This window comes from Gorilla gorilla, chromosome 5 (genome assembly GCF_029281585.2).
Source record: "Gorilla gorilla gorilla isolate KB3781 chromosome 5, NHGRI_mGorGor1-v2.1_pri, whole genome shotgun sequence".
In the NCBI taxonomy this organism is placed as follows: Eukaryota; Metazoa; Chordata; class Mammalia; order Primates; family Hominidae; genus Gorilla; species Gorilla gorilla.
Genome location: NC_073229.2, coordinates 182,307,965 through 182,329,235, shown reverse-complemented (window position 1 = coordinate 182,329,235; position 21,271 = coordinate 182,307,965). Strand labels below are relative to the sequence as shown.

Genomic DNA, 21,271 nt, shown 5'->3' with positions numbered 1-21,271 from the left:
CTTCATGCCGGCAGCATTCACCTTTTTTAAAAACTCATTTTGGTTTATTTCGGTCTCTCCTTTAGATGCCGCTTAATAGCCCTGGGATGATTTTTATATACACACAGAATTTTGAAAATACAATTTTAAATGGAGAATCAATCTTAGTATAGATTTATATAAGATGTTGCTAAAGGATGTTTTCATTTAATATTGCCTCCAGAAGAATAAAAAGAGTTATTTTCGTTTCTAGACCACTTTTAGCAGGGAGATGAAAAGAAAAGGAGAATTGGTTTTTCCCCTGCCCCCAGGAAAGCACCTACCTCCTCTGGCTTCCAGGAGACACCGGATTGCTGCTTCTGCCTCCTGGGCATTGGTGGTTTTGATCTGCTTGACATTATAAGGTTTACTTATTCCAGTCCGAGCCTTGGGCTTGAGGACAGAATGAGGAAGAGCAGAGTATCAGCAGAGGCAGGAGGACAGCCTCGTGGGGCGTATCTGCTACCCGTGGGTCTGCGCAGGGCTCCACCAGACGATGCTGACCATACAAACTCCAGCCCCTACCACACCCTGCAATCCTCTCTTCCCTGGAGCACTCTCTTTCCAAGAGTGCCGTACTACTTAGACCTCATGACCCTGGTCTTCAAGGCCGGGTGATTACAGAGTTTTGCATATGGACAGACCATCTTCTATCTTTTCTTCAATAACCAGGTGAAAGCCAGAAAGCAAAATAAGAGGCCACTCTTTCCATGGTCCCACTGAGTTGTTAAAATACCTTCCTTAAAAGTGCTTTTTCTACTTCTTCATTCAGCATGTGGGTTGCCTTTATGACCTATTTTCACTACCGTAAAACACTGGCCTTCAGTCACCCCTCCACCTGCTGGGGCCGCACAAGCACTTAACCAGGCCCAGCACCCCAGAGGCATCCCGGTCATAGCAGTTTCCCCCTAGCACCCAGCTTCCCCTCTCTCCCCTCTACTTCCCTGCCTTCACCTGCTCTCTTCCCCAGCAGCTCATGGTACCCTCTGGAACCATGCACCTCCACAATCCTCTATGGCTGTTAGTCTTCCTAGTGTGTTCCCCAACTTCATTATTTACATCTCTTTTTAGCCTCTTCTCTCAACCAACTTGACTCCAGAATGATCATCATTTTCCCAGGATAATGACCTGAATTTCTCCCATTTTCCCTTCTACCAAGCAATGCTCTGCCCATACACCAAGGGCAGAGGCAAGAATGGGAAGAGAGAGAAATGGATGAGTATGGAAACCAGGGATATTTGGGATTTTTCATCAAAAGTGATTTTTTCTAGAACACTCCATACAGCCATTTAAAAGCCCTATGGAGAACCTGCGAGGAAGGGTTATGGGGTTTGGAGATGAGACGGTGAGCAGGTAGAGGGTTAAAGACACATAAATCTATATATTCACTGAGAAGAGAGATCCCACACTATCCCGGGGGCAAAACCCTTGGGATTGAAATGTATGCAGAAGAACTCACAGGTTGCTGAGGTGCTCCTGGTAGAAGTCTTGCCGTCTGCAAAATTGAATACTGCCCATGGGTGCCGGAGGAGATGGACGCATCTGAAGCCGACTTTTTCACCATTAAACCGGCTGTAAAAACCAACGAGGGCAGAGTCTCAATCTCAGTGAAGGCACAACTTCCCAGCCAGCTGCCAGGAGCCCGACTAGACGAGGCGGATGTCCCAGCAGACCACAGACACGGTGAGGTCCGAATACTCACTCGGCACTTAGGGCACCCACAGAGCCAGGCCTTCCTTGACTCTCTATGGAGTTTCTCACTTGATTCTACCAGTGTGTGCCTATTGATGTAGATGATCTGGAGAAGCATTACTAGAATGCAAACTTTAACATCTTGGGGGATTCAGATCTGATATAAAAACGAATTGATTTTGAAATGGTTCCAAACACTATTGCTAGGACCAGATTTTTAAAATATTTTGTGGGGAAAAAATATTTCAAAAACCCCAGCCTGGGCAACATGGTGAAACTGTCTCTACAAAATAAATAAATAAATGAATAAAAATAGCCAAGCCTGATGGTATGCGCCTACAGTCCTAGCTACTTGGCAGGCTGAGGTAGGAGGATTGCTTGAGCCGGGAAGGTCAAGGCTTCAGTGAGCTGTGAGATCGCGCCACTGCACTCCAGCCCGGGGGACAGAATGAGCCCATCTCAAAAAAAAAAAAAAAAAAATTCCAAAGCAGGGGAATAAACTGTTAAAATATACTTGCAGCCATTAACAAATCATGTTTTAGAACATTCAATGACACAGAAAATATAACCCATTAAATAAAAGACAACCGACCAGAGAAAATGGGTATTAATTTTGTTAAAAAAAAAAAAAAAAAAGAAGTATGTTGCTGCAGATACATGAAACTGGAAAAAGAAGACTTTTTTCAACAACTACGACCTGTAGGTCATCAAGTGAATTTTAAAATTTTGTTCTTCTTTGTAGTTATCTCTAAAATTTCCACAATAATATATGACTTATGCATTTTATTTTTGGGTTATTTTTATATCTGGGCTTGTGGCTTGCCATTGGTTACTACCGTGACGTCAGCCACAATGAGCCCAATTCTGAAGTAATGGCTTAGGAAGATCTAAGTCTGATCATCACATTTTTGGGGAGGGAGAAGTAAACAGTGGCGGGAAAATGCAAGTGGATCAAAAGAACATCACAGCTTTGCTTTCAGGTTATCAGGGAGGGCTGGACGGGCAAAACATTGTTCGAACAACCAGAAGAAAATGCTCCTAGACCCAGGATAAGGGGGAACTTGTTCTGAGCCCGGGGAACAGGAGGCCTCAGAGCGCAGAGGGGTGACCGGGTCACCTCCAGGCGGGGACCTGGGTTTACCAGATTCCTCATAAGCAGAGGGAGGACTGCGCAGCAGCTGAGGAGAGACTTCTGACTGCGAAGCTCACGTCCCTCCCATGGCTGCGGCCCCCATTCTGCATCCTCTAATGCTGCCGAGGGAGAGCAGCTTGAAGCAATAGCACAGCTCCAGGGTGAACAGCAGCTTTGGAAAGGAGCCGTTTCATTTGCCATGAGAAACACAACCAGCCCTGACGTCAAACGTGTCCTGGATTTACAACAAAACGGAGCCCAAGGAGGAGGAAGCCCTGTGGGGACCGGAAGGCCGGGGAGAAGTGGATTCGGAGCCGTGTTTTCAGTAGCAGGGAACGCGCGGTTATTCCTGGCAGGCATCCAGGGAGCTGAAAGCAAGCAGAGTCTTACTTGGAGGGGGGGGTCTCTGCGGGGGGTGAGGTGGCCGAGGCCGGTTGGGGACCGACAGAGACCTGCTCGGAGAACGGTGGCGGAACTCCCCGACGGCTTCCAGCTCCCGCTTGAGCTCCACCAGGTCCGCGTCATCTGGAGGACATGGCGGGGCATGAGTACAATGGTCTGTTCCACACGCGAGCGTGTCAGACACGGATCTGAGCACAGGAGGCCGACTGTGGCAGGGGGACCTGCTGTAGGACAGCTGAAGCCTCTGTCCAGAAACGGGCACCTCTGTCTGCCGGCGAGGGGCGGGGGCGGGGAGGGCACCCAGTGCCTGCTTGGAACATTCAGTGAACCACGGATAATGGGTATTTCTCAGACTTGAGAGACACTGAGCTATTTCAAAGTGTGTTTTCTTGTGAAATAACAAGACTTGGGCAGAGTGGAGGAGACAGTTGCAAACCACAACCCCTGAAGAGTCAACCAACCACAGGCAGATGTTTTCAATTCCTCACTCTAGAACACACCGGCTGAGGAAGCTGAGGGTGTTCTCCCTGCTCTGGCAGCAGAGCAGCCTGGCATGCAGTGGCCAGTGCCTAGGACCAGGGGTCCTGCTTACCCATCAAATCCCAAACCCTGTGGGCCCATGGCTGGCCACTCCCAAGGGTCTGCCATCTTGACCTGCCCTGCACACACCTTCCAAGAGGTTGAGGGGTCTTCAGGAGGCACAGCTCCTGCTTCATTACAGATCAAATCAGCAGCCCTAGGGCTCCCCCAAAGCATGGGCCTCTCCATTTCACTTTGACTCGGACACCCCACTCCCTGTATCCAGCAGCTCCACCCCATGTGTCCTGGAGACTGGAACTGGGGAAAGGCAGGATTTCTCCTACAAATGGGAATGGCTGAACACCCCACAGCATCAAGGGAAGACCCTCTCAATGCCCACCAGGTAGCAAAGCCGCCCACGTGTCCCATGTTGCGCTGTTAGTTTCTTCATGCAAAGGACTATCTGTGCTCACACCTGCACTGGCTCCAGAGGCTGCCTGCATGACGGCCACCCCCGAGAAAAAGGTCCTTCTTATGGGAAGAGCACATCCCTCCAGCCACTTCAACTCCAGGGCAGAAGCCCCTGGCAGGAGCAACGTGCAGAACCACCGTGATGCTCCGGCGAAGGCTGCTGCTTCAGTCTTGGGCAGAAGTCCCCAAACCTGGCTGTGCGTCCAAACCACCTGGAAAGCTTGGTGAAACGCCAGGCTTCCAGGGTCCCACCCCACTCCTACCAAATCCAGATCTCTCTGGTAGGGCTCAAAAATCCATAAGTTTAAAAGCTCCTGATGGTTCGGTATAGGCAAGTTATTGATCAGTGTGGGGACCAGCGTACGGTCAAAGGGGCTGGAGGTCTTCGCACCTCTCCTGGCAAAGTACCCTCCCTGAGAGGTACCTTAATCCACTTTCAGCCCTGTTCTCTGCTCTCAGCCCCAGCTCAATGGGCCCAATGCATGGCTAAGCTCCTGCACCTGCTGGTTAGAGCTGTCCTCCAACTCGGGGCTCAGTGACTGACAGCTAGAGGCATGCCTGGCTATGAATGGAACAGCATCAACGTAGCTGACACTGAAATATGAACTACCCGACCTGCCAGCCACGTAACATTAGTGGGCTTTAAAAGTTACTCAGAACAATTACTGGCCAGGTGCAGTGGCTCACACCTGTAATTCCAGCACTTTGGAAGGCCCAGGTAGGAGGGTCATTTGAGCCCAGGAGTTTGAGACCAGCTTGGGCAACATAGTGAGACCCCGTCTCTACAAAAAATGCAAAAAATTATCTGGGCATGGTGGTGCAACCCTGTAGTCCCAGCTACTTGGGAGGCTGAGGTGGGAGGATCGCTTGAGCCTGGGAGGTGGAGGTTGTAGTGAGCTGAGATTGTATCACTGCACTCCAGCCTGGGAGACAGTGAGACCCTGTCTCAAAAAAAAAAAAAAAAGTTGTATTATTTAATCTAGGGTGTGTGGTTCAATCAATGTGACCTTTCAGGCCCTCTGAAGTCTAAAACCATACAATGATGTGACAGTATGACATGACTGTATAATAATATGATATTATATGAGTGTGACCATACGCCAGCAACTCAGGACATAGATATGGATTATGTCTCTACTGGGATTGAATCAGAAGTTTTGTTGTTGTTGTTGTTTTGAGACGGAATCTCACTTTGTCACCCAAGCTGGAGTGCAGTGGGGCGATCTCGGCTCATTGCAACCTCTGCCTCCCCAGTTCAAGAGATTCTCCTGCTTCAGCCGCCTGAGTAGCTGGGATTACAGGCATGTACACCACCATGCCCTGCTAATTTTTAAAAAATATTTTTAGTAGAGACAGGGTTTCACCATGTTGGCCAGGCTGGTCTTGAACTCCTGACCTCAAGCGATCCACCTGTCTCGGCCTCCCAAAGTGCTGGGATTACAGGTGTGAGCCACTGCGCCCGGCTGAATCAGAAGTGTTTTGTTGGGGGCAGGAAATAATCACAAATATAAAACCAGTTCAGAACCGTGGCCATTTGAATATCCAGAGGAAACAAGAATTATCTTGAATCTGGTGTGTTATGGGGGTACAAGTTATTGTAAAAAAATAAACTAACTAGAGGAAATCAGGGTGTTGGAGCTGGCTACCTCCACAAGGCTCAGTCCCTACCCCTTGCTTGGCCTGCCTGGTTGAGGTCTCTCCTGGGACCTGCATACTTGATATCACACAGTGCCCAATCGCCAAGAGAAAAAGGAAAGTCTGTCCTGAGCCGACTCCATGGCTGAGGCTCCTGAGAAAAGAAGGGTCAGGCTACCTTTGTACGTTGGATGCTGCTTCTTTTTGGTGAGAGCAGGTGACTTGCTGGGAGGAGCCAGTGCTGTGGGGCCGGGGACATCAGAGAGGTCGTCTCCCCCGAGTTCACTGTCCGAGACCCCAGGCTGATTGAATTCATCCACCAAGTAGTCTTCATCGTCTTCAAGAATATCCCCTGGGAGAAGGAAATGAATCACAATTCGGGTGAAAACAATGAGGGGGAAAGGCTCAGTCTTTCATCAGTGGGACTGGTTCAGCTCCTGTCAGGACACGTGCACCCTGCCCTGCAGCTCAGGGCCCAGGCGCCAGCAGGGGCGGTACCCCAGTTCCACTGGTACGCCCACAGCCCTGACATCCTCATAGCCACTGTTTGTAGCCTAAGTTTAGACGCCTCCGGTCCCAGGTAGCATGGCATGCATCGTCCACACATACAAACATGCTCATCACATGGGACAGAAGGCTTGCCCTGCGGGTGTCCTCCGTCACTTCTGCAAGGGAGGCTTTAGAAGGTGTCCTTAAAAGCTCAGGCCTGTTGCTAGAAGAACGGCTTGCCTGTCCCTCCCTGCAGGGTCACTAACCTTCTGACTCATAGTCCAAACTTGTGAAGTCAAAGTTTTCCTCTAGCAAACAGGAGTTGGCAGTGGGAGACACGGGGGCCATGCTGTCTCGTTTCCGAATGATCTCCTCTCGTAAACCTTTCAGCCAGTCCTTGGTCTTCGGTCTAATCTTCACTGCTCTGCCTTTCACCTGGGAGGGCAGAGCGGCCACCCAGGAATAAATAAAAATCATGACCACTCCTGTTGATCACACAATGCTTCTCACCAAAACCCACACACCCTCAATGAGGCCAATCTTCACATTAGGCCATGAAAAACCAAGGGTCCAGACCTCACGCAGGCTCAGCATAGCTCTCATACATCTGGTTGAAAAAAAAGTTGAACTGGGCTGGGTGCGGTGGCTCACACCTGTAATCCCAGCACTCTGAGAGGCCGAAGCAGGTAGATCCCTTGAGGTCAGGAGTTTGAGACCAGCCTGACCAACACAGTGAAACCCCATCTGTACTAAAAATACAAAAATTAGCTGGGTGTGGTGGTGAGTGCCTGTAGTCCCAGCTACTCGGGAGGCTGAGGCAGGAGAATCGCTTGAACCCGGGAGGCGGAGGCTGCGGTGAGCCGAGATTGCACCACTGCACTCTAGCCTGGGTGACAGAGCAAGACTCCATCTCCAAAAAAAAAGTTGAACTCTCATCTCCAGCTTCCCATTTGGTACAGATTTAAAGCCAAGATACTATAAAAATGGAAACTATCTATGAGCTTCATATTCCAAAATACATACTCTAAAGAGAAAGATTGGAATAGTCTCCCACATGGCAGTGTGAGCATAGACAGATCAAGTAACTCGGCGAGAACTACACTCTAAAATGGCTAAGCTTCTGCAGCTGCTGGTAGAGCTGCCTTCCAACGTGAGACACAGTGACTGATATTCTTCTTCCCCATTCTGTTTTTTGGTTTTTTGAGACAGGGTCTCACTCTGTCACCCAGGCTGGAGTGCAGTGGCACGATCTCAGCTCACTGCAACCTCTGCCTCCCGGGTTCAAGCGATTCTCCTGCCTCAGCCTCCTGAGTAGCTGGGACTAGAGGCACGCACCACCATGTCTGGCTACTTTTTTTTTTTTTTTTTTTTTTTTTTGAGACAGAGTCTCAAACTGTTGCCTGGGCTGGAGTGCAATGGTGCGATCTCGGCTCACTGCAACCTCCGCCTCCTGGGTTCAAGTGATTCTCCTGCCTCAGCCTCCCAAGTAGCTGGGATTACAGGCACCTGCCACTATGCCTGGCTAATTTTTGTATTTTTAGTAAAGACGGGGTTTCACTATGTTGGCCAGGCTGGTCTCGAACTCCTGACCTCATGATTTGCCCGCCTCAGCCTCCCAAAGTGCTGAGATTACAGGCGTAAGCCACCGCACCCGGCGCCTGGCTAATTTTTGTATTTTTACTAGAGACAGGATTTCGCCATGTTGGCCAGGCTGGTCTCGATCTCCTGACCTTGGGTGATCTACCCACCTTGGCCTGACAAAGTGCTGGGATTACAAGCATAAGCCACCGCGCCCACCCTTCCTCCCTATTTTGCAAGTAGCCAGAGCCGGACATGAGACACCTCAGAACCAGAGTGAAGAATCCAAACTCCCTCCCGCATATGGTGTCTATATATAAAGACAGATTGGTGGCCAGGCACGAAAGCTCATGCCTGTAATCTCAACACATTGGGAGATCGAGGCGGGAGGATGACTGGAGCCCAGGAGGCTGAGGTTACAGTGAGCCATAACTGTCCCAATGCACTCCAGCCGGGGCTACAGAGTGAGATCCTCTCTCTACAAAATTAAAAAAAAATTAGCTGGGTGTGGTGGCACGTGCCTGTGGTCCCAGCTACTTGAGAGGCTGAGATGGGAGGATTGCTTAAGCCTGGCAGTTCAAGGTTGCAGCGAGCTGTGATTGCATCACTGTACTCCAGCCTGAATGACAGAGCAAGACTTTGTCTCAGAAAAAAATAAAAATAAAAAAGGGCACAGGTCAGGGCAAGAGGAGGAAGACATGCCCACATAAAAACAGGGATTGATCAGACCCCTCCACAGTGTGGCCAAGTACAGCGTACCTTCATACCGTCCACGTCCAGGACACTGAGAGCCGAGTGACTGTCTGCAAAAGTTACCAGCATCTGCCCTTGGTTGATCCTGGAATAAATGATACTCCAAGTCAATGCCAAGAACGACCTGGCAGCTCTCACGGATCCTCACCGACATCCCCTGGAACCCACATCAGCCAGGGGAGCAGTTACCTGACAAGAACAATTGTCCCATAATTCCCCAAGGTCTGCATGAGCTCAGTACGCAGGTCCTCAGGAAACTCGTTTTTCTCTTCTAAGGTCGGTGACTGAAGGTTTACTACAACAGTGGCATCCAGGGGCCCCTGGAAGGAGGACACTTCCTGGAAAACCCTCTCCCGAGCACCCACATCGACTTCCTGAACTTCCACCTCCACGATCGCCAGCACGGGTCTGCGTTAGACAGGAACAAAAGAGGGATGACAGTTAGCCTGGGACAGATGTCCACACCCCCGGCCTCCAGTCCCCAGTTAGCCTGGGAAAGATGTCCACATCTCCAGCCCCCAGTCCCCAGCTGCTGTCCCCCAGGGCTCTTTGTAAACAGTCAATACCAACAACCTGCGAATGTGGCCACCAGCAGGTGGATTTGCAGGCTAGCTGCCCTGCTCTGGCGTTTTAGTCTTCATCTTTCCTTAACCTTAGTATCACCTTGGCATTTTTATCTAAAGATGATTTGAGGGGGAAAATAAAGTGTGGCACCTTAAAGATGTATCCCAGCACTTGGAAAATAACCAGCCATCAGCAAAGATTTTTGACATGGTAATCCTCAGTACCGCCAAGGAGGTGGGGAAGCAGACATCTGCACTCTGCCAGGGGTGCAAGCTTTTCAGAGGGTTACTTGGCACTTTACATAGAGTTCCAAAATTGTTCATCGCTTTTCACCTAGTAATCTCACTTCTCGGACTTTATTCTAAGGAAATGACCAGGGATTCAGACAAAGATTTAATGCATGAGGTTGATCATTTACAGCATTGTTGATGGGAGGGAAAAAAAAAAGGGAAATGCTCGTTTGTTTTTTTTTTTTATTTTGAGTCAGAGTCTCCCTCTGTTGTCCAGACTGGAGTGCAGTGGCGCGATCTCAGCCCACTGCAACCTCCGCCTCCCGGGCTCAAGTGATTCTCCTGCCTCAGCCTCCCAAGTAGCTGGGATTACAGGCGCATGCCACCACGACCAGCTAATTTTTGTATTTTTGGTAGAGATGGGGTTTTGCCGTGTTGCCTAGGCTGGTCTTGAACTCCTGACTTTAGGTGATCCACCTGCCTCAGCCTCCCAAAGTGCTGGGATAAAGGCGTGAGCCACTGCGCCAGGCCAAAATGCTCTGTTTCTTAATGGGGAAACGGTTATGATACATTCATATAATACCCTATGCAATCATTAGGAATAATGTAAAAATCAATGATGTAAACAGGAAAACAGTCCAGCAGGAAATAATGCAATCCTTACAGTAATTCTGACATAGGGATGGTTATTACTCTATAAATTTCCAGAAAATCCTATATTACGAAAATTACACAGCCTGATTGAAAATAGCTCGACTCTGGCTTGACTCCTGCCACTACTTTTTTTCTTTCATAGCACATATGTTTGTTTATTGTCTGTTTGTCCTGTCCAGAAAATTCCATGATAACATGGTCTCATCTGTTTTGTTCACTGCTTTTCTCCAGACCAGCAACAGGGCCTGGCATGTAAGGGCCCTCAAGAAATATTGGTTAAATTAAGGTTTCAAAATACATTGAGCTAGCAAACCTTGATGTCACATATCTGAAGATTCCTCAAGATTCACTTCTAGGTATGTATTTGCAACAACAGGTATCTAAAGAATTTAGAATTATCTAAAGAGTCTGGGCATGGTGGCTGTAATCCCAGTACTTTGGGAGGCTGAGGCGGGCACATCACTGGAGGCCAGGAGTTGGAGACCAGCCTGGCTAACATGGCAAAACCGTTTCTACTAAAAATACAAAAATCAGCCGGGCATGGTGATGCACGCCTGTAATCCCAGCTACTTGGGAGGCTGAGACATGAAAATCACTTGAACCCTGGGGGCGGAGGTTGCAATGAGCCAAGATTGTGCCACTGCACTCCAGTCTGGAGGACTCTGTCTCAAAAAAAAAAAAAAAATGGTTTTTATGTTGACCAACTGTTCCCACCTTCTTTTTCTTAATTTCTTTCCTTGTAAAAGTTGAAACTGACATGAGAGTTTAGGCAGCAGCCTTGGGAAGATCAAACTCTTCCTTCTTCACACCCTCAAATGCCATCCTCTCCTCTGTCTTTAAAGACATTCTGCAGGGTGAGTCTTCCTCTGCAGCAATCCCAGGGCACAGGTGCTGGTGCCCACGGTGCTCCCTCTGCTGCCTCCACTCTATCCTCAATGCTGCCTCCACTCTATCCTCAATGCATGATGCACAGAGCATTTAAAAAGCCCTGCATCCTAGGGCCAGGTGTGGTGGCTCACGCCTGTAATCCCAACACTTTGAGAGGCCAAGGTGGGTGGATCACCTGAGGTCAGGAGTTCGGGACCAGCCTGGCCATGGTGAAACCCCGTCTCTACTAAAAACACAAAAATTAGCCAGGCATGGTGGTGTGCACCTGTAATCCCAGCTACTTGGGAGGCTGAGGCAGGAGAATTGCTTGAATCTGGGAAGCGGAGGTTGCAGTGAGCTGAGATCACACCACTGTACTCCAGCCTGGGCAATAGAGCAAGACTCTGTCTCAAAAAAAAAAAAAAATAAGGTTGTGCATCCCAGATTTAAAAGCCCTATGGTGTTTGTAATCATAAAATCCTGGAGAAAATATTCATCAAGAGGTGAATGGATAAGTTGTAAGTTCCATGGATATATTTAGTGGGATACTAGACAGCAGTTACAAATGAATGCACCAGATCTATAACATCAACACGACTGTATCTCAAAAATAGTAACAAAAAAGCAAGTTGCACAACGACATCATTTAAGAAAATATAAAAGCCGCAAAATACGTAGGTTGCATCTTTGAAATTTTCATCAATGATGTCATTTATGATATGGAGCAATGACAAAATGCTAAGATTAATTAGTTCTTGGTGGTGGGTCCACAGATATTTGTTCCATCATTCTTTGTTCTTTGGTGTATTGTATGCACATAAAATGCACCCCCATGCGCACACACATCCTTATGGGGACAGCATGCATTTTCCTGCAGAGAGGGAGACGCTGCCTTCTCCAGCACAGGAGAAAACGCCATGGAAGTGAGGACCTCACCTGTGATCAGACGCTTGTAGCTCCGCACGACCATAATACTGCAGGGCACCAGGAGACCAGGTGTGTCTGACTTTGGTGTCAACATCTAGATCACTGTCTAGAAGGTTGAGTTCTCCAGCTACTCGCAGGGGTTCCATTCGAGAGACCCATATAGAATCGAGTCAACATCCAAGAATGCGATCATGACACTTCCACAATAGACGTCTGTGCCACGAACCACCCCACGTCCCAGACTCATCCTCCTTACTCCTCCACCTTGAAGCCAGGCTTCAGATGCTTTGGGGCCTTTGGTTAAAAACATTCCTCGCATATAATTATTCAAAACAGTCATGACCATGCCTGCAGTCCTCGCCAGCGTGCCCACTGTAGGCTTGAGACACAGTGCTGCTGCCGGGTTTCCAGGACCCAGGAATCCCAGAAGGTTGGCAGCAATTGGTATGGTAAGAGCTGCAGGAGCTGAGAACACTCGGACTCATTCTAGGCCCCGCCTCTCAGAGCCCTGGGGCCACGCACGTGTTCACAAACTCATCTAAAGGAAAATCTGTATTTTCTTTTCACAGATGCGATTTCCCGGCTATGCTCTCCCAAAATGTGTAATTAGGTTTTTTGTTGTTGTTGTTGTTGTTTTTTTTTTTTTTTTTTTTTTTATGTACTAGTTACAGATATTCTAACTTTAAATAAACTTCACTTCCTAGCTGGGCATCAACAGTTGTTCAAAACATACTTGACAACTAATGATTTTTAAAAACTAACTTATTTTTACTGTGTCTTGCTCGTGTCCAATTTGGAATTAGGGCTTTAAGCAGGTAAGAGTGTAGCTGAACAAAACAGGCTGGATAAAGAACATGAGGGGGAGCATGGGGGTCAGGGAGGGAGGCAACCTCATGCTCCCCACTTTCCCCACCCAGAAAAAAGAGGTGGGGGTGTGGGGGGGAGCTGTGATGCAGGGGCAGCCAGGAGCAGACCTATTTGCAGGTCACTGTCTCTAGAAAGAGACCAGAGGAGGCCAGGCGCAGTGGCTTATGCCTGTAATCCCAGCACTTTGGGAGGCCGAGGTGGGCAGATCACCTGAGGTTGGGAGTTCGAGACCAGCCTGACCAACATGGAGAAACCCCGTCTCTACTAAAAATACAAAATTAGCTGGGCATGGTGGTGCATGCCTGTAATCCCAGCTACTCAGGAGGCTGAGACAGGAGAATGGCTTGAACCCAGGAGGCGGAGGTTGTGGTGAGCCAAGATCGTGCCATTGCAGTCCAGCCTGCACAACAAGAGTGAAACTCTGTCTCAAAAAAAAAAAAAAAAAAAAAAAAGAAAAAGAAAAGGAAAAAAAAGAGGCCAGAAGCAGAGGCTCCCTGAAAGCACAACTTCCAAAGCTTAGGGGTTAAGGTCTGGGATGACTTTTGTGTCATCTGGGGTTATGAAGAAACTGATTTATGTAGCAGCACCTGGGGTTGGGTAAACGTGACTTTCCCTCCGTCGCATTTCTTATTCACCCTCTGCCGGCTCTCGAACAGGCACGGCCCCCTCACCTGTTTTATCAAAGGGATGTTTCTTCCTCCACCACAGCACCCTGTCTGTCCAGGCGGGGGTGCGGCATTTGTCGCTTGTATCGTAGGCGGCCGAGCCGACGTCATACTTGTAGGTGGGTCCAAAGTTAATGGCTCCTTCGTGAAAGTCCTTAAAAATCTATTGGGAGAAAAAGAAGTCATCAGGCCACCGTAGTTTTCGATCCTGAATGTTATATACAAAAACAAAAACTGAAAAGGCAAGTCCCTATTCTTAAAAAGTAACAGAAGCTCCATTACATTTGAAAATCTGAAACTGGACATATGTGTGTCTTTTAATCAGCAAAAAAGTGATCCTCAGCTTATCCCACTGAGGGACACACCGCCCTCGTATCTCCCCACCTGATCCAGTGTCTGATCTATCCACTGTCTTCTTGTTGCCCCCCAGGAGACAGTGCAGGGTCCGAGGCAGGGGTCAGGGGTGCTCATCTTTACAGTCCCATGCCTGGTGCCATGTCTAGCCCACAACCCTGAGGCCTTCATCTATGTTCGTTGACTAAATGAGCTAAGTACACAGAAGCGCAGAGTGAAAGTCAGCTCTCCTCTCTCTCTCCCCCTGGGGTCTCGCTCTTTTGCTCAGGCTGGAATACAGTGGTGCAATCACGGCTCCCTACAGCCTCAACCTCTGGGGCTCATGTGATCCTCCTGCCTCAGCCTCCCAAGTAGCTGGGACTACAGGCACGCACCATCATGCCTGGCTAATTTTAGTTTTTGTAGAGACAAAGTCTCCCTATGTTTCCCAGGCTGGTCTCAAACTCCTGGGCTTAGGCAATCCTCCCACCTTGGCCTCCCAAAGTGCTGGGATTACAGTCGTGAGCCCCCATGCACGTCCTTCTTTTCTTTGTTTAACTTTGGATTGGCCTTGCTTCCATGGGAAGACCAAGGGACAAACACGCCCTCATTCTCTTGGGCATCACTGAGAGGATGTGAGAATGTTGGTAGTAGGAAGACAGGAAAACCTGCTTTAGGAGGTTGGTATGGTCACTAGTCCATGTGGCAACCCTTTAGCACTCCACACACTGGAAGGGGCTCAAGTGGGAAGACACAGTAAACCTCGAAGAACGTCCAAATCTTGCTTCAGGAGAGACCTTATCTGCCCTGTCCTCACACTTTTTTTTTTTTTTTTGAGACAGTATTTTGTTCGTTGCCCAAGCTGGAGTGCAGTGGTGCGATCTCGGCTCACTGCAACTTCCGCCTCCCGGGTTCAAGCGATTCTCCTGCCTCAGTCTCCTGAGTAGCTGGGATTACAGGCACCTGCCACCACACCCAGGTAATTTTTGGATTTTTAGTAGAGATGGGGTTTCACCATGTTAGCCAGGCTGGTCCTGAACTCCTGACCTCAGGTGATCCGCACGCCTCGGCCTCTCAAAGTGTTGGGATTACAGGCAAGAGCCACCGCACCTGGCCCTCACACATTTAACCAGCTTCTTTCTCCACAGGTAAATGGAATTTAAATGTACTCCCCTCATCTCAGCTCATCCTGCTAGGAAGCAAACAGGCACTAAAATAACAGTATTAGAAGGAGGAGAAGGTTGGCCGGGCATGGTGGCTCATGCCTGTAATCCCAGCACTGTGGGAGGCCGAGGCGTGCAGATCACCTGAGGCCAGGAGTTCGAGACCAGCCTGGCCAACATGGTGAAAACCCGTCTCTACTAAAAATACAAAAATTAGCCAGGTGTGGTGGCACACACCTGTAATCCCAGCTACTCGGGAGGCTGAGGCACAAGAATTGCTTGAACCCGGGAGGTGGAGGTTGCAGTGAGCCAAGATAGTGCCACTGCACTCCAACCTGGGTGACTGAACAAGACTCTGCCTCAGGAAAAAAAAAAAAACAGGACAGGAAGTGTGTATGAACAGCCACTCCTGTACTGTAACCTCACAAGCCCACCTGTTTTCTACAATGTCGGAAACAGTGAAATCCACTCACGGAACTGAATTTGCTGCACCAGCCTCTACATCTCACAGATGTCATTCCATCTTGGAGCAGCTGCTAAAAAATGTTTTTAAAGCACAACTTACTTTTCCACTTGATTTCTGTAGCTGTAGTTGATCAAATTCCAGAAGTTTCTTCCAGTCTTGGCGTTTAACAAAATAGAAGACTTCTTCATAAGTAAGATCAATGCGGTAGTTGAAATCGCCACACCAAAATACATAATCATGAGAAAAAACATTTCTCCCCTAAGTTGAAAAGAAAATCATAATCATTCAGCCCATCTTGCAAGGAAGGTGGGAGAGAGGAGAAAAACAAGCTCACTGGAGCAAGCAGGAGTATTTTTCTCAAAATGCTACTTAGAAGAAAGAAAGTTTTCTACTAGAGCATCTTGTTTTTCACTCATCCCATAAAACTATGGAGGAATTTTTACATGGCTTACTTTTTAATTTTAAATAATAGTGTTTCTGAGTGGTTTGAAGAAAGCTCCTACCCTAAACGGAGGAGAGCAACACGGCCAGCATTTCCTCCATGGATCCCCGTCCTGAAGATCAGATGCACCTTTACTTTGGAGTGTCTACTCCTAGGAAGCAGCACCCAGCATTCAGTGTTAGGAGAATGAGGTTTCAAAAGAGCAGCAGAAATGCTCAGGATGTGCACCTTCATGTAACTTCCTGAGCTTTTTCAGGTGACCCTTCTCCATCTCTCTCTCGCTCCTCCTTCCCATCCTGCCCAGTCCTAGGAGCCCACAGCCCCAGCTCAGCCCTGGAGAGCTCCTGGGGTCCTTGCCTTCCCTGTCTCTTCCCCAGGAATGGGGAAGACAATGACAGCAGCTGCTGTGGAACAACTGTCTGCAAGGGCTGGGCTCTGTTCCAGGTGCACAAAGCAGATACCACCAGCTCTCTCTTAGATTTAAAGAAAAAAACAAAGTTCAGAAACAAAGGCACTTGCTGAAGGTTACACAGCTAGTGCACGATACAGATGGGATTTCAGCTCCCATCTGCCTAGCTCCAAAATCAGCTTCTCTTCTCCTATAACATGAGGCATTTCCACTCCCCCCATGACAATAATCTGGACAGAAGATTAAACAGGTCCCAACCAAATAAAATGAGTGTCTAGATAACACTGTCAGACAGAACTTTCTGCAGCACCGAAATGTTCTCTGTGCTGTCTGATGCAGGAGCCACTGGCCACATGGATACTGATCATTCTCAATGTGGCCAGGGAAAGCAAGGAATTTTAAATGTTATTTAATTTTAATTAATTTGAATTTAAATACCTACTTATGGCCAGTGACTACGGTATCAGACAATACCAGTGTAGAATGTTGGCCAGGCACCATGGCTCACACCTGTAATCCCAGCACTTTGGGAGGCTGAGGCAGGCGGATCACTTGATGTCAGGAGTTCGAGACCAGCCGGGCCAACATGGCGAAACCCCATCTGTACTAAAAATACAAAAACTAGTTGGGCCTGGTGGTGCATGCCTGTAATCCCAGTTACTCAGGAGGCTGAGCCAGGAGAATCGCTTGAACCTGGGGGGTGGAGTTTGCAGTGAGCCAAGATCATGGCACTGCACTCCAGCCTGGGTGGCAGAGTGAGACTGTCTCAAAAAACAAAAACAAAAAAGAAGTGTAGAATGTTAATAGGTCCCTCAATATTTTTATTGTAGAAAAGAACTACATTATAAATCCTTTAATTACTTATTATGTATCCCAAGTTTACTATGTCAAAATAGCACTTTTTTTTTTTTTTTTTAGACAGAGTCTCGCTCTGTTGCCGAGGCTGGAGTGTAGTGATGCGATCTCAGCTCACTGCAACCTCTGCCTCCTGGGTTGCGATTCTCCTGTCTCAGCCTCCTGAGTAGCTGGGATTACAGGTGCACGCCACCACGCCTGGCTAATTTTTTTTTTGTATTTTCAGTAGAGATGGGGTTTCACCACGTTGGCCAGGCTGGTCTCGAACTCCTGACCTCAGGTGATCTGCCCGCCTCGGCCTCCCAAAGTGCTGGGATTACAGGCGTGAGCCACTGTGCCTGACCCCAAAGTAGCTCTTTTTAAGTGATAAGGGTTAGACTTCTTTTTTTTTTTTTTTAAACTGCATTACACACAATTGAAAATTTCCCAACTCGTTTGTTTCTTTTTTAACATAAGAAATAAACAACTCCAACAGGAATTATGGCACTTCTTAATGAAAACTAAGGAAATTTTGCCTTGAGTGCTCGTGCAGCCCAGTAAAATGGGACGTCAGTTTTAAGGATCTGTTCTCACAGGGAAGAGCTCTATGACCCAACCCGCCACCTCTGAGACAGTGGAAGATTTTGCAGCAAGAGCAGCTGAAGTCTATCCTCACTTCGGGGAAGAGGTGGCCTCGTGTGCACCACACGCTGAAGCTGTGCCCGGGTAGCATCTTTGCACAGGAAGGAGAACATTAACGTCTAGATTTGAAAAGAAAATCCTCCAGTTTCAGAATGAAACCCTCCGGACCGCCACGAGAGGGCAGTGTGCGGTTCGCTATTGCAGCTTCGAGGACAGGGAGGATCTGGGCTCCTTGGTCAAGAACCGTGTTCCCGGTCAAAAAGGGTCCATTGGTCAAAAGGGTGTGCTTATCTGAACCACCACAGAAAGTACATGTGAAGACTGTGAATCTCAGGAAGGTGGAGTCTTAGGCTGTGTGGATTCAAATGCTCTTCACCACTTGGACAGGACAGACCATGGACATGGGTTTCTTCCCTAAACCATCACTTAAATTAGAAAACCAGAAAATGCACACATACAAATCCAGTGGCCATGCAGACACTCAGGAATTGTACAGCAACGGGAAATGCTGCAAAGCTGGCCCCCTCCAGGCACGTGGCTAACCCTGCCCCAGGTCAATTCCATGGAGGGACACAGCCCTCTCCCCCTCCCCCAGCGCTGAGCCCTCCAGGAAGGGGCCCTCCCTGTGGTTGTGTCCCCAGTGCCTGGCTCCTATCAACAGTCACATTTGGGACTGAGGTGAGCAGGGAGATGCTGGCTGTCCCCACGGCGCCGCTCACCATTGGGAAGCAGAGTTTCTGGGTGATCTCCTTGTAGTCTTCATTCCGCTCCTTCACCTGGGACTGCCCGGCTGTCAGGTGACTACATATGAAGCAGAAGCTGGTGCTGTGGAACTGGAAGCGGATGCCGACGGCGCCCTTGTTCCCCGCCTTGCCCCCCATGCCCGTCTTCACTGTGTCGATGGCCACGTCCCTGGAACAGAAGGATACGCGCATGCTGTCGGCTCCTGAAGGAGAAGCGTGACCCTGCTTTGCCACAGAGAAGGGCCCAGCAGCAGCTCGGGACCTGCTGCTCTGAGTGCTCCAAAATCATCAGCTCAACACAGTGGCCACTGTGGCCGTCATCGACTCCTGGTCAGGAGGCGGCCTCTCTCCTGCTGCCCACCGCTGCCTGGACATCTCCCCCACACCCCAACTGGGAAGTGCTCACTTGAGCACCCCATGAAGCCGAAGACAGGGCAATGCCTGCATCTGCCCAGGTTCTCACTGCCACCAGGAGCGGCGCAAACATCACCACCCACCAGCCCACCCCACTCCTGTGCAGCCATCACGCCATGCATGGGAGGTGTCATCTGGGCAATCAACACATTTTTAAATTATTATTGTTATTTTGAGACAGAGTCTCGCTCTGTCACCCTGGCTGGAGTGCAGCAGCGTGATCTCAGCTCACTGCAACTGTGGCCTCCCAGGTTCAAGCAATTCTCCTGCCTCAGCCTCCTGAGTAGCTGGGATTATAGGTACCCACCATCACGCCTGGCTAATTTTTGTATTTTTAGTAGAGACAGGGTTTCACCATGTTGGCCAGGCTGGTCTCAAACTCCTCACCTCAAGTGATCTGCCTGCCTCGGACTCCCAAAGTGCTGAGATTACAGGCGTGAGACACCGTCCCCAGCAATCAATGCACTTTAAGAGCTAGGAAACGGGCAGCTGTTTATGCTGGGCTGGGTAGATGGTCTCAAAAGGACTTTTATGCAACGCCAGAGCCTGCTTGCATTCAAGTGCCCACTTATAATGCATACGAGTCCATAGAAACATGGGCTGCAAGCACATTTGTTAACATTTCCACAGCCATGCCACAGACTGAGGCCTGCTGGTGCATCTGCTCGCTGGTAGACAAGGTTGGGGGGATGACTGATGGAAGGGGTGCAGGCGGAAGCAGCTCAACACCGAGCCTGGGAAACGTGGCTCTCCTCAGCTCTGAGCCCTTTCTCAAATGCTTTACCTCTCACCCTCACCCCGCCCTTGCCTTTAACCTTTACTAACCTTCACCTGCTAACCTAGGACACTGCCAAGCTGCCAAAATAACACAAGCAGAGGGACAGGGACCTAAACATCTTCTGAAAGTCAGAGAAGAGGATTATGGGCAGCACAGTCTTAGTCTCCAGGTGCTGCAGGGGTGTACCCGTGGTGCTCTTGGCAGGCACAGGCCCTTCCCGGGACCCAGGGGCTCAGTGGGGAGGTCAGTTCAACGCCTGCTGCCAGCTCGCCGAAAGGCTGGTGGAAATTCAAAAGCCATGAGTAGGCCCAGGTGGTAAGATGAGGCCAACCGCAAGCTGGGGAAAAGATGAGTTCCTCCAGCATCCAAACACCCACACCCACACCCCAAGAGGAATGCAGCCCCTAAGCTCGCCCCCTTTCTGACGCTCACAAAGCATGCACCTTGGAGAAATGACAATGAGGTCACAGTTGTAGAGGCCCACACGTTCTACTTAGAATTCTTTTAAAAAGGGACAAAAGAGTTGGCATTTCCCAGTGAGTTACTCAGCTCTTGGTCAGAGGTTTCCTGTCTATAAGATTCCAACAAGGAACCCTTTTCCTTGCACGGAATTGAGCTTGGGCGATGACAATCATGTAACACCCTTTCTAAGAGTTCAGCTTCCTGAGTTAGACGTTTCCCATGGTGGCTTTTTAATCGCTAGACAATATTCTATTCAGCCCAGTTTTTCCTAGGGGGTTTTGCTACATTTATCTAAAATAGTGGTAAGTCCCGATTCCTGTTACAGAAGGGGATGGGGGAGGAGGAGGAAGTCAAAGAACAAAACACAAAGACTAACAACCCCTTGTTCCCCAGATGTGTGTAAACAGAATCTTCTTACCTGATGAACGGGACATGGTATGGACGTACAAAGATATAAAGACAGACGCCCACCAGCTGTGCCGAAGTCAACAGAATGTATCTATGAGAGCGTGAGATGGCTTTCTGAAGCTGTTCACCCCACATCTTCTTGTTGGTAGTACTGGAAGAGAAAAGGAAAGGATGCTGTTTACAGGTGGCTGGAAGTACATCTATCTCCCACCTACCAAATGCTCCAGCCCAAGCCTATTCTGTTTGCAGAACTGATTTCACGCTGCCCGCACCCCAATATTAGTGTCATGCTTTCCTTCTTCAAGAGGAGGATCTGGGTGTTTTTGGCTATGTCTCACACATCACAGCAGCCCTTCCTTGACCCCTGAAACCCAACCCAGGACCTTCTCATAGCAGCCCCACAGAGTTAGTCTTATTTATTTGTTCAGAAAGTTCCTTAAAATAAAGCCAGGCCAGTTTAGCAGGGGGTGGGGGGAACGCCCAGTTGACTTCATATCAAATAAAAATCCAGTGGTTTTGATTTTTTCCTTTGCCCTGGTGTGCAGGAGGAAAGTACCTCTTCCCGGCACTCACACTTTCTCACCTCTCCCCAGGAAACATGAGTCAACTACTCTCCCAGTCCCAGCCCCGCCCTTCCCCTGCACCCCAGGTCCACACATGCCAGCTCCCTCTGGCAGCATAAATTAGCCTCAACAAGTGGCCGAGGCCAGAGCA

At 49.0% G+C, this 21,271-nt stretch overlaps 1 protein-coding gene across 4 annotated transcripts in view; it reads right to left on the bottom strand.

Moving 5' to 3' along the window:
• Nucleotides 1–21,271, bottom strand: part of SYNJ2 (synaptojanin 2) — a 117,986-nt gene that overhangs the window by 8,938 nt on the left and 87,777 nt on the right. For 3 of the 4 annotated variants that reach the window (XM_004044878.5, XM_019029957.4, XM_055390993.2), the window contains 12 exons: nt 20,568–20,708; nt 18,472–18,664; nt 15,525–15,683; nt 13,470–13,626; nt 11,941–12,058; nt 8,879–9,097; nt 8,696–8,774; nt 6,625–6,793; nt 6,048–6,221; nt 3,233–3,367; nt 1,478–1,590; nt 303–411 (listed from right to left, as the gene is read on the bottom strand). In XM_004044878.5, the coding sequence (XP_004044926.4) occupies nt 303–411; nt 1,478–1,590; nt 3,233–3,367; nt 6,048–6,221; nt 6,625–6,793; nt 8,696–8,774; nt 8,879–9,097; nt 11,941–12,058; nt 13,470–13,626; nt 15,525–15,683; nt 18,472–18,664; nt 20,568–20,708 (1,766 nt within the window). The remainder of the gene's footprint in view (nt 1–302; nt 412–1,477; nt 1,591–3,232; nt 3,368–6,047; nt 6,222–6,624; nt 6,794–8,695; nt 8,775–8,878; nt 9,098–11,940; nt 12,059–13,469; nt 13,627–15,524; nt 15,684–18,471; nt 18,665–20,567; nt 20,709–21,271) is intronic. The other variant, XM_031012330.3, reaches the window with a different exon arrangement.